We start from the raw sequence: 12859 nt of genomic DNA on the forward strand, positions 1-12859 counted from the left end.
GGAACTTTGACTTGGCGGGGAACTTTGACTTGGCTTGGAACTTTGACTTGGCGGGGAACTTTGACTTGGCGGGGAACTCAGAATACGAGGAGCCGGCTGAGGGGGAGCACGGGTCCGGGGCGCTGGCTGCGGGGGAACCCGGGTCCGTGGCGCTGGCTGAGGGGGGTCCGGGACCATCACCGGAGCATGGGCTGATGCGTCCGGGACCACCGCCGGCGACGCGCCCGAGACCACCGCCGGAACAGCGGCTAGCTGGGGCTGGCATAGACGCCGTCGTCAGTGTCGCTCCAGAGCCTGAATGCTCCTGGGCCCACCCTGAGCCAGGCGTGTTCCCCAGAAGGGGGATTCCAGCTCATCCGGGTGCCGCCAACCAGGAATAGTGAGTTCCGCCTCCCGGTACACGATGTCCCAGAAGGCGGAACTCTCTCCCGCTGGGTCCATACTGGTGGTTCTGTTCTGTCCCGGCTGGTGTGGTGAGGAACCAGTTGCAGGAGAGCGAGAGGCAAGAGTTCAACAAAAAAGGGTTTATTCCACAAAAAGGGCAAGGAACAAAAACCAAAGCGCTGCTTAGCAGGATCAATAACACAGAAACACAGATAAAAAAACTGGAGGAAAAACTTGGCAGGACACATGGAGGAAAGCACAGTACAGAACCACAAGGAGCAAGGGAATGACAAGACCAGATATACACAGGGGATAACGAGACACAGGTGCAGACGATCAGGGCAGATGGAACACAAGCGGAGCAAAACAGAAACAAACTGGGGGAAATGTCAACCACTGACAACCTTGTACCCAAAATAATTTTCACAGTTCACACAGGTGATAACGATACCAAAATGAAAAAAAAAGTCTAAACCCAAGCGCTTGGATAATTTTCCCTATTTGAAGAGTAGTGCACATAAGGTTTTATCCAATTATGGACGGCAGCTTTAACGTTGAAAACCGGGACAGTCCAAGTCTGTTAACAAGGACTCGTGCCTGTATCCTGCACTCAGTATCCAATGTCAAGTACTCACGCAACCTCTCAGTGCAGAAGTAACATGGCGGTGTAGCCCGCCAGGCCTCAGAGCGATGTCCAGACCGCTCCCCGCCGCCTCTCGCAGCTCCGGCCACCTGCGTCCGGCGATCCGTCCTCGCCTCTTGGCCCCGACTCGTCTGCGCGTTCCGTCCTCACCCACATGAACGTCCTAACGGCAGCGTCCTCCGTCCGTGTCCCTGCTGCGAAAAAGTCTGGTTCTTTGCCCGAGAGCTAAGTAGCCGTACCCTCAAGGAAAATGGTGGAGACCACGTTGCTGCGGCTCGGGGAAAAACTCCACCCTTGTGCGAAGCGAACACGCCCGACCAAGTTACTGGCACAAAAAAAATGCTCCGACCGATTAAAGTCTCGCTGGACTTCAATATCTGGGCCAAACTTTAGTCTCCAGATATTTACCCCGCAGCCAGCCAGTTCACCGTCTCCCGTTGACTGCCGGACCTTCCTCCCCTCGAATGTTCGAGTCTCTCCTTTTTATACCACAAAAGTCAACCTTTTATAATTGGCTTAAAGACCATAGAATATCTTGTGAACATCATCATGCATGAATTACAAGGTCACTAAAATGAACAATATTTATTTTAATAAAACTATTATAAAACATGAAAACAACAGAGGATTCTGGGAAATGAAGTCCTACTCTATTCCCGTCTTCTACCACCCATATAAAAAAGATAATATGCATATTTTTACCCTCCCTGTGGTTATAAAACCCAGTGAAATAAAGCAAGACATGTATATGCCTTTTAGGGATTTTTAGAGAACCCTACACAAACTTTGGATGAAACCCTTCTAATTAATCCAAATTCAAGAAGTGATTTTAAAGCAAAACACCAAATTACTGGCCTGCATTCGGTACTCACATATAGCTTAAACCCCACCATGCCACACAGAAAAACAATCTATACATAAACAAAACTCCTGCAAAGGAAATTGTGGTATTTTCCTCATTCATCCATGGTCGTACCAAAGAGTGCACATGGAGGTGGTGAGTGGTGATCCTTATATCACTGCAATCTCTTGACTCTTAGCTGGGTTTGCAGCTAATAGCAGGTTGTGGTGGAACTTCCACTGGCTGCTCATGTGCATGTTCTGAAGGAAACTGCATTCTTGTTCTTCTTCTGCTTGGCGTTTTAACCATATCTTATGTAGGTGGAAATAGGCGCAGGGTGTAGATTTTTCTCACTTGTTCTCCAAGGTGTGTGTAGGCTATATTGTTTCACGCTGTAGCCCTAGTAAGACGGGGCTCACCCGCCCACAGCAGCCCACTTCCTGCGCTAATGGGTTAGCATGAGCTGAATGGACATATCTGATTACTTTCACCCACAGAAGCTTCCAAGCCAACCCTGAGCCAGTTGCAGAAGTCTGTTAGTACAATTATTAGCACAACAAGCCACGTATTTAAAATAATTATGATTCTGCTCTGTCAGGTCTGTAACATCTCGGAAGTCCAATTCAGTAGTTCCAAAAGAGCTGATAGCTAGCTGTTTGACACTACAACATAGGCTGTAAAAAAGTGGATGAAGCATTATGTCACGTGACCCGATGGTTTCTGAAGAGCAGTGCTGAAGCCCTTTCTTTTCATATTTCTTCCTACGATGTGTTGCCATGTTATATTGATATTAATAATACATTTTATGTAACAGCGCCTTTCAAGGTACTCAAGGACACTTTTACAGTAAATGAGAACATAATGAAATACATCAAACACAGACAAAGAATAATATAAGAAAACATAAAGAAGAGATTATACATTTTATGTAATTTGAAACAGATGTGTTTTGAGTCTGGATTTGAACTGGGGTAAAGAGTCATTATTACGGCTGTCAGGTGGGAGTGAGTTCCAGAGTTGTTACCCAACACGCTGATGGGAACACGCCCACCATATGTTACTCAAAGTTGGTTTTGGCCACCAGCTCCTTCAGCGGATCCCTGCTGAAATATCTCCAGAGCTGAAGGCAGATGTTTACAGCATAGTATTTCATTTAACATATTCTTGGCGGTGAAATTAAACATTTCTGTTGCGTTTAGCCGAGACTGGGTTCGTAGAAACATCTGGTCGCTTTAAGTGCAGTAGCACGGCGATTATGGACCAGGAAATGATAGTGGCTAGCCATTGGCCGAACCAACTGTCAATCAATCATATTAGAAAAATGAATTTATTGCTTTGTATAAATTCTCCTGGTGTGGTATAAAAAAATCCACCCCCCTCAGATTTGTAATGAGTGTCTAATCAAACGACTGGGACCAAAATTGTCATTTGAACCCAACTGTCAATCAATCATATTAGAAATGAATTCATTGCTTGTCTTTGCCTTGTCTTTTGAACCAGGCTGTAAATATGTTCATTTTTAATCTAAAGTTGGAAATTTTAACATGGGAGTCAGTGGAGATTGACTCACTTTTGTTGTCACACCAGAAACTGCAACAAAGCTTAGTTCCACATGAGCCTCAACCATGAAGTTATATGGCCGGTGCTTGCACACCACACTGCAATGCAGCTGTCACTAGCATGCATTTTAAATTTTGTATAATTAAACTGAAGATGTATACCCAAAAAAAAAAAAAAAAAAGAAAATCACCCCCTATACAGTGCTCATGTAGAGTGGAAATTCAGATTAAATTCAAAAATACTTTATTAATCCCCAAAGAGAAATGAATTGTTGCAGTAATCATGAATCCCTTCTGGAAGGGCGAGTTCCGAGGCGGTCAATAGCTCGGCTAAGTGTGGGTTGCATATACTGTACAGTACATGCTGGAATAACTTGAATTAGGATGCATTATCTGGCACTAAAAGCTCGATCTCAAGAGCTTCAGTTCGGCCGACTAAGGTCTTTACATTTTCTATACATTAAAAAATTTGATATCGGTTTCAAAAATGTCATCTTTTTTGTTTGGTTTATCACAATTTGCTCAGGCATGTGAACATACAAATTTTTTCTGACACTGGAAATGTATGCTGTGAGGCCTTAGCTATCCATTGAGACAAGGATTATGCATATTGTCCTTATAATTGTGGAGACATTGTTGATTTAATTGGGATAGGCATGTTCAGGCGAAATTCACCTCCAAAATCCCTAGGGGTTAACAGGTTCTCTTCAAAGAGTCATTGTGGTCATTGACCTCTTAAAATCTAGCTATTGAGATCAAAACTCTTTGTTTTTTTTTTGTGTGTGTGTGTGTGTGTGTGTGTGTGTGTGTGTGTGTGTGTGTGTGTGTGTGTGTGTGTGTGTGTGTGTGTGCCAGGATGTAAATGTTTATTTCTGCATTGTTGTCAATGGAAATTGACTCACTTTTTGGAGCTGGCCCTTAGGGGTCATTCAAGGAACTGCATTTCCATACCGGCTTCAAAGAGTAAAATCTAAGGTTGTTCCTTGGTCGTAAGATGGTCTATAGGAGCTGAGAGTTAACAACATTTTTGCACACTGCATTGCTGTTGCATCACAGTGGTTTTGCAGACACATATTAATGTATAAAAAATTAATTGGTAGACAAGAAGTCTTACTGTGCAGAGTTCTCATCTCGGTCAGTCAGTGCCTTTCATCACTCCTCAGTGCTGATGCCTGAGCTCACCCACAACAATCCTGACAAGATGCAAGGAATAAACCTCCATCTGCCATCATTCTTATGCAATTCTGGCTTTTACATCCTGTCATGGATCAAATCTTCATGTCATAATCATCCTGCTTTAACTAAACTTTACCTGCACAAAGTGCACTCAGGGAAGAAAAGTAGCTCCTGGAAGGTGTCATTTTCTTTTAACCTGCTGCATATTTACAATATAAAATACACCATCGAGATGAGTTAAATTGATCAATTTTGTGAAAAACATATACTTTTAGAACTATGACGCACTTCTTTATCTTCTTTTCTTCTTTTCACACAAGTGGTAACCACAAGTAAATCATTCGTCTTGTCTTCTGCACCTTACTTGGTCAAGAGACCAAGTATCTTCGTTCACCTCATCCAGAAATCTCCTCTTTGGTCTTCCCTATCTTCCCCTTTCATGGCAAATCCATCCCCAGTAACATGCTATCAGTATACTCCCAATCTCTGCTCTTTTCATGTCCTAATCATCTCAATCTAGCCTCTCTAACATTGTCTCCAGTTATTTTGTGAAAGGTGGAACTTGCAAGTTGAAGCGTAAGTCTTTGTTTAAAACTCTATAAGTTGAATTTAAAGTTTGAGATGTGTCATTAAAACAGCGTAAAAACATTTATAGACCAACTGGAATTTGTGCTTCGGTATACACAATGCAGTATGCTGCTTTAAAAAACCTTAAAACCTTGGTGGCCCACTGAAATCTAGCTTGACTGTCACTTCATCCCTTGTTTATGTTTGTTCTGACAGGCATTACCACAGTATGGATGAGTTCAGCCACTATGATTTACTCGAGGTCAGCACTGGCCGTAAAGTGGCAGAGGGACACAAGGCCAGCTTCTGTCTGGAGGACACCACCTGTGACTTTGGGCACCTGAAGCGTTACGCCTGCACTTCTCACACTCAGGTAAAACCGCAGAAACAAAGATGGACATAATGATAACCAGAGGTGTCAAGTAAGGAAGTACAAATACTTTGTTACCTTACTTAAGTAGAAATTTTGGTTATCTATACTTCACTGAAGTAATTATTTTTCAGACGACTTTTTATTTTTACTCCTTACATTTTCACGCAATTATCTGTACTTTTTACTCCTTACATTTTAAAAACAGCCTCGTTACTCTATTTCATTTCGGCCTTTAAAAAAAAAACTATCCAGTTAAATTGCTCCATCCGGATAGAGTGAATTTGGTTGTGGTTGTTTCAGATGTTCTTGTCCAGTTTTGTTCTTACATCCGTTCCCTCAGATTCCTGCAACTAAACTTGGATGTACATTCCAATAAAGGTTAGGATAAATGATAACATGCCTCTGAAGTTTGACTTTTTGCACCATTAAAATACTTATAGGCAACTAGTCATCATATCTCCTGCTCTCTGAAACACATGTTAATGCTCAATAGTACACATATATGGTTCTTTAATATATTTGCATTATACTAATATGCATTCATTTCAATGGCTTTTGTCCTTAATGGCTTTTTTCCCCCTTACATTACTTTTACTTTTATACTTTAAATAGTTTTGAAACCAGTTCTTTTATACTTTTACTTGAGTAAAAAACTTGAGTTGATACTTCAACTTCTACAGGAGTATTTTTAAACTCTAGTATCTATACTTGTGCCTGAGTAATGAATGTGAATACTTTTGACACCTCTGATGATAACTGGTTTTGCAGCCAGTACACCAACATCGATTCGCTGTTGTTACCTTATACACTAGTGCAACTGCATGAAGTTTTGTTTTGACATAAATAATTTGCTAGTTTTCAGTCACCGCTTACATTTAATACAAGATCTGGCTTTTACTTTTTGATAATTGTACCCAACCCATGTCCGTGTCCCCTCTGTTCCTAAAGGGTCTGAGCCCAGGCTGCTATGATACATACAATGCTGATATTGACTGCCAGTGGATCGACATCACTGACATCAAACCTGGAAACTACATTCTTAAGGTGAGAGTCCAGCAGTGAAGTTTTGATTTGTTTGACCATGGAAGGTTTGTGTACATCACAAGGTCACAATACAGTAAGTCCATCTATGGAAGTCCAAGGGCATCATAAATCAATCCACTTTAGAAAGTTTTCAAATCTCTGGTTAACTGGAGTTTTCAGGTTGCAGCTCAGTGCCACTTGTTTCCCATCTATCGATGATCAATGCAGCCACACAGAAAGAACCATACATGCTCAGAGTTGATGTTCTTCTAATCTAGTGCTCGTTCCATCAGAACCTAAGCCTGAATTATGGTTCTGTGTCAAACCAACGCAGAGCACACGCCGTCGCCGTGACGCCGGCGTGAACCCTTCGGACTTCTCCGTCACTCCATTTTCTTTAGTTTTTTTTCTTTTTTCATCCCCTGATCGAAATTTCCTGATTCTGTCTCGTTCTCTCGACATTGTGTGACAGTTTGTTCCAACTCCACCCGTCTGGATCAGAGCACCTTGTGTCTGCGCTTGGTCTGATCAGTTGTATTGAACAACAGACACGCGCATCATTGCACATATATTTATTGATATGCACAGACTAGTACACATTTAGGTCTGTAATGGAACGTGACTGTTGATATTTATAAGGGAAAAAAAAAAAATTGAAAAAAAAAAAATTGTGAAAAAAAAAAAAAAAAAAACGGCCCATAGCGCGAGGCCCCTTGGGGCGCAAGGCCCTGTGCAGTCGCACGGTTCGCACACCCCTTGCGGCGGCTCTGCCAAGGGGTGCACGTCAGTGGTGGCGTCAGTGGCGGCGTCAGTGACGGCGTCAGTGACGGCGTCAGTGACGGCGTCGACGTGTACCACACGCCGTAGGCACGGCGTCGTTTTGACGCAGAACCATAACTCAAGCTTTACCGTTGTTTTGTTGAGACTTGTGATTTTACTGATTTTACAATGTGTCCCTTGTCTTTTTTTTCTCCAGCTCCAAGTTAATCCTAGGTTCCTGGTGCAAGAGTCAGACTATACCAACAACGTCGTCAGGTGTAACGTTCACTACACCGGTCGAACTGTTACAACAAACAACTGCAAAATAGCACAGTAAGTCAAACAAAACCAAGTGAATGTTTATTTTCAATCACAGTCTGGAAAGGTTTGCGTCACGTTGGCACCGTTGAGCTCCGCTCAGCCACGAGTGGCTAAAAGTAGTCACACGAGGAACTTCAGCATTTGGGGGCACGTTAATGGACTTGATGGGTTATTGGCTGAAAACTTTGGTGATTTAAAGGAATTATGCTCTCATTCTCTCATTAACATTAACAGCCTCTGAAACTTTGATATTATCCCTCAAAGGGAGATATAAGGGTGTTGAACTTGCTAATGGTGCTATTAGGAGCTGTATCATTGCACTCCAAATTATAATCATATCCTTTGTGTTTTTTTTTTAAAGAAGATCAAGCGCTCGAGCCAGTAGCTACTTCCTCACGGTCCAGTGCAACTAACTCTGAAAACAATGACAGTTAAAGCAGCCCCAACATTCAGTGAATGCTGGGTATAATAACCAGATTGTTATATTTCTGCCAGACGTTTCCAGCAAATCCTCACTTCACGTTTGTCTGTCATCTTCCCCCTCCATCTGATCCGACTTACCACCAGGTGGTGATCCGTTGACAGCTTCTCCTTCACCTAAGTGTCCAAAACATACATCCACAAATCCAATTATATGCCTTTAAAGGTGTTCTGAGGCCACGTGGGCTCAAGGACACCCTTATGTTCAAACATGATGTTTGTTGTGGACAAACTGTGAACAGCTCCACCAACAGAACACCACTCAGATTGGAAAAAGCAACACAGTTGTGACCAGTACTCGAGTTGTAAAAAAAAATCAGTGGGGATGGTGGATTTTATCATATGGGGACAGATAATTTGTGCTGATTACAAATAATATAATATATTACAAATAATAGCACTGACCAAAACACCTGCAGAAATACTGCAGGAATGACATAGCAGCAGTTAAATGCAGCCTTCTATAAGCTTTAAATATCCACTGGGCTTACATCAAATACATCAAAACACAACAATAAAAAACAGTTTTCTGAACTTATCAATATGACTCTGTCCTTCACAGGATAAGTAAAATGGATCACTGCAAAAACTCAAAATCTTAACAAGAATATTTGTCTTATTTCTAGTTAAAATGTCTCATTTTAGTAAAAAAATCCCATTACACTTAAAACAAGACTCATCACTGGAAAAAACAACAATTTTCACCTGTTTCAAGTAGATTTTCACTTAAAATAAGTAGAAAAATCTGCCAATGGAACAAGATTTTTTTGCTTGTAATGAGAAGATAAATCTTGCCCCACTGGCAGATTTTTCTACTTATTTCGAGTGAAAATTTACTTGAAACAGGTGAAAATTGTCAAATAAGTTATTTTTCTGGTGTTATTTTTCTGGTGATGACTCTAAATGTTGAAATAGCAGTAAAACCACATTCATTGATGAAATGACATAAGGGATGGAAAGGAGGGATGGCAGTTTTACAGGGGGGATGATTTTGACCATTTTTATTTCAGGAGGGATGCCATCTCCCCTCATCCCCCCTCAACTCCAGTACTGGTTGTGACACACATGAGCATGTAGTTGTTGCTTTGCGAACACATTTTTGCCCTTTTGCTACCCTCTCATCTACAACGGAAAGACCCCCACCGTACAGGCTCTGATCTGGGGGGCTCTAAGTAAACCCTGACCCCAGTCAGCCTGGGTAACTGGCCCAGCCCTGCTTAAGGACGGGTTTGGTAAACTGTCAAGCAAAACAAGTCGGAGCAGATGCTTGGAAAAGATCTATTACAGAAGGTTTTTCTGGTCTGAATACAAATTCCCAGACAAATAAAGACAAAAAAAAAAAAAAGTACTCCCATGACTCTTCACCAGTATTACAACTCCAGGACGACCAGTATCACATCTTTCTGAGTAGAGGAGAGGAGCTTGCTGCACTATTTAAAAGCTGCTGTTATGGACAGAGATTTAAAGCCAAGGAGGGAAAAGGTGCTTTTGTGCAGTAACTCTGTGGTGTTTAGAGAAAAGCATGCAATAGATATTTTATTAAGACCTTTTTTCAGTAAGTGTCACCTTTTGAACAAAGAGGCATGATATCTCTCCTTGAAAAAGTGGAAAAACAGCGTGTCTCATGATGAACATCAAAACGGGGGCTGCAGCGGTTTATAGAATGAGAATAATATACATTTTTTTTAACATTAGTGTTTGTAAATCTGTTCTAGTTGCCAAGAAATCCATAAAGCCATTAATGAGCTTAATATGACCTCTTTAAAGAAGAATCAGGCTTTTATTCACCACGCTGCGCTGACACTCTTCTCTGAGCCTGGACTGCTGGAGAATTTCTAACAAAAGTGTTGTTTGTTGTTTGCCTCTTTTACAGATCTTGATTCGGCTCTGGAAGGCTGCCACTTTAGAGTGACCCTGATTGCTATTCCATTGAAATGTGAATGGAATCTGTTGTTGGCTCATTGTTTGCGCTGTTTGTCTCTACTCTTTTGTGCTGTTTTTGGGATCCTGGGCCCACCGCAAACAAGCATCCTACTGCCACTAAGAATGTAGGGGTTTAAAGTGAACATGCACACAATCAAAACTGTAGCATTATGCATATAGAATGTCAGTATCCCCAACAACGAACCAACAAATTCACAGCCCTGCAAAATATTCTCTGTCTCCCATTTCTGTGATTTCAGTTCTAACAGTCTTGTTTTTGCGACATGCCAGTACGCATCACTGACTTTTCAAAGAGGTTTTTCGCTGTATATCCACACAGATGAGTCTGAGTTCAGCTGCAACGTAACAAATAAAATTAAGGAGAAAGCCCTCTATTCATCCATGCAGTGTGGGAACAGACAGAGACGCCCAAGTGACTCAGAAGAACTCTAGCATGTCAGTTTATTTTTTCTCTCTCTCTCCCTTCACTGCCTTAGCGGGTTGGGCTGGGATACTGTGATTCTCTGGGCACAAACTGTTTGATGGTGTGTTAACAGCAACAAGAAGAAAGCTGGTCATATTTGCAATTTGTCTTTATCAAACTGTAAATTACTAAACAAAACATCGACCATCAGAACCAGACACTGTAAACTCCAAACGTTTTACCAACTTGTGTTGCTTCCCCCCATTCTTCCTTCCTTATTTCAGTAAAACAGGAACATTAAGCTCAACTGGCATAAAAAGGTGCTTTTAAGAAAACAAGACTAACAGTATGTATGCTGTGATTACACAGACTTGTGGTTTCTTCTTCATCTACCAGCACTGGTCGGACGGCAACAAGGCCGTCTATACCTGGAGAATGTGTATACAAATATCCCACTGATGCATGACATTAATTAGATTATCTTGATGTAACTGATTGTACTGTGTTTATCCTTTATCAACCTGTTACTGTAATTGTGAATTTCAATTTGTTGGTTTTTTTTTTGTTTTTTTTTTCTTAATTTGATTACTTCAAATGGGACAGTTTGTGTTGTTGAAAAAAAAAATTGAAAAAAAACAACAACCCACCACTGCAGAGATTTTGTATTGTAAGAATTGTAAGAAAGAGTGGCAGAAATCAGTCTCTAGCTACCTCTCCAGTTGAGTGAAACATCGTTTCCAGTATGTTTCCAAGCAACGGTTTACTTTGTTCACCTTCTTCATTATATTTCTAAATGGAAGAAACAGAAATCATCTAAGAGATTTTTAACTTTAGCCCAGTTTGATTTGAGAGCACCTGCTGTGTGTTAAGGGAAAATGAGCAGCATTACTTGAACTTTGTGATTTTAGCAGAAATACTGTACAACAAAGACAAAAAGTAGCAGATCAGTTTTCATGTTGTACCCAACTGAGTGGTCCATCAGCCTCCACCAGTTTTCAAACTGATCTGCACTAAAAATGAGACCCATTGTCTTGTTTAACAGATGCTTATTATTTCTAGTTTATGCTATCCTCGGTGATAAAAAAAAAACCTCTATTTCCTGCATGCTTCACACCATATTCTGTAAGTGATGCACTTTTATTGTAGCTAGCAGCAAATGTTCAGCTAGCTGTAAATTAATACAGCTGTTACTTATTAAACGTGTAAGGATGTTAGTGAGAGAAAAAAATTGCAGCTATTGCTAAATGGATGCCTTGCAACTATAAATATATACAAATAACCGCTGAAACTACACACACCCATGGGGATGTGATTTATCAATCACGATTTAGCAACACCCTTGAGCTTACTCTGCTCCATCAGCCATTGTAAGCCAACTAGGGCCATCATTTAGTGAAAGAATTCCACGCTGCATTGAGAAAAACTTGATGCCAGCGATTAAATCACAAATGTTTCCTGAAGAACAAGTAGGAAAAAAAAAATAGGATTTTTCATTCTCAAATAAATGTATGAAAGAAATGCGTGAAAAGTGGCCATTGAAGACTATTAGAGAGTTGTTATTTGTTTATTTTTTTTAAGGTACTTCATGCATAAGCTTTATTTGAAAGAGATTAAAGCTACTTTCACTAATATATATATATATATATATATATATATATATATATATATATATATATATATATATATATATATATATATATATATATACACATGTGAGTATATGTATGTATGTATATGTGTGCATTGTAATTGCTGACCAGCATGCTTGTTGCTTGTGATGATAAATTGATTTTGGAAGAGCATTTCCAGCCTTTAAAATTTATACTTAACACAGATGTTAAGTATTGCTGAGTGTAAATTGATTAAATGGCTGTTGCACTTCACAAACAAGTTGTAATTTGTAGCCAAAGTCGAGACTGAAAGTATGAAAATGTTGTGGATTGTCCAAACAAATTTACAAATATGACTACAGATACTTTATTTCTGGTATCAGTCCAGTATCTCTATGTCAGCATCAGTATCTCCATGGTGTCTATATCAGTTTGTACTGTAATGTTTGTATTTCTTTTTTTTTTATGTTTTAAATGTAGAGCAGGTGTACTGTAGCCTATGATATTCAATTTATTGGTTTTCCTATGCAAGTTTGCTTTTTTATACAGTAAATAATTAGTTCAAGAACTCATTCATTCATTGTTAGTAACTCATAATCATACAGGCAGTTCTAACTGCCATTGTGGAACATACTGACATTTGGTATTTCATGCACTGGCTTTCTGTGTAACTGTTTAGTAAGATGGTCCATAAAAAATGAGCAGAAATTCCTGAACATCTGAAACAGATGCTATGAAATTGTGGCCAAATGTTCTCTGGTGGTGATGTCATTTTA

The 12859-nt window shown here is 40.4% G+C and overlaps 1 protein-coding gene across 1 annotated transcript in view; it reads left to right on the forward strand.

The window, feature by feature from the left end:
• Nucleotides 1–12651, forward strand: part of loxl1 (lysyl oxidase-like 1) — a 31651-nt gene extending 19000 nt beyond the window's left edge. Inside the window, exons 4-7 of the mRNA XM_061746282.1 lie at nucleotides 5387–5543; nucleotides 6492–6587; nucleotides 7543–7658; nucleotides 10000–12651. Of these exons, the coding sequence (XP_061602266.1) occupies nucleotides 5387–5543; nucleotides 6492–6587; nucleotides 7543–7658; nucleotides 10000–10006 (376 nt within the window). The 3' untranslated portion in view covers nucleotides 10007–12651. The remainder of the gene's footprint in view (nucleotides 1–5386; nucleotides 5544–6491; nucleotides 6588–7542; nucleotides 7659–9999) is intronic.
• The last annotated feature ends 208 nt before the right edge of the window (nucleotides 12652–12859 follow it).

The sequence above is a fragment of the Cololabis saira genome, chromosome 2, assembly GCF_033807715.1.
Source record: "Cololabis saira isolate AMF1-May2022 chromosome 2, fColSai1.1, whole genome shotgun sequence".
Lineage (NCBI taxonomy): Eukaryota > Metazoa > Chordata > Actinopteri > Beloniformes > Belonidae > Cololabis > Cololabis saira.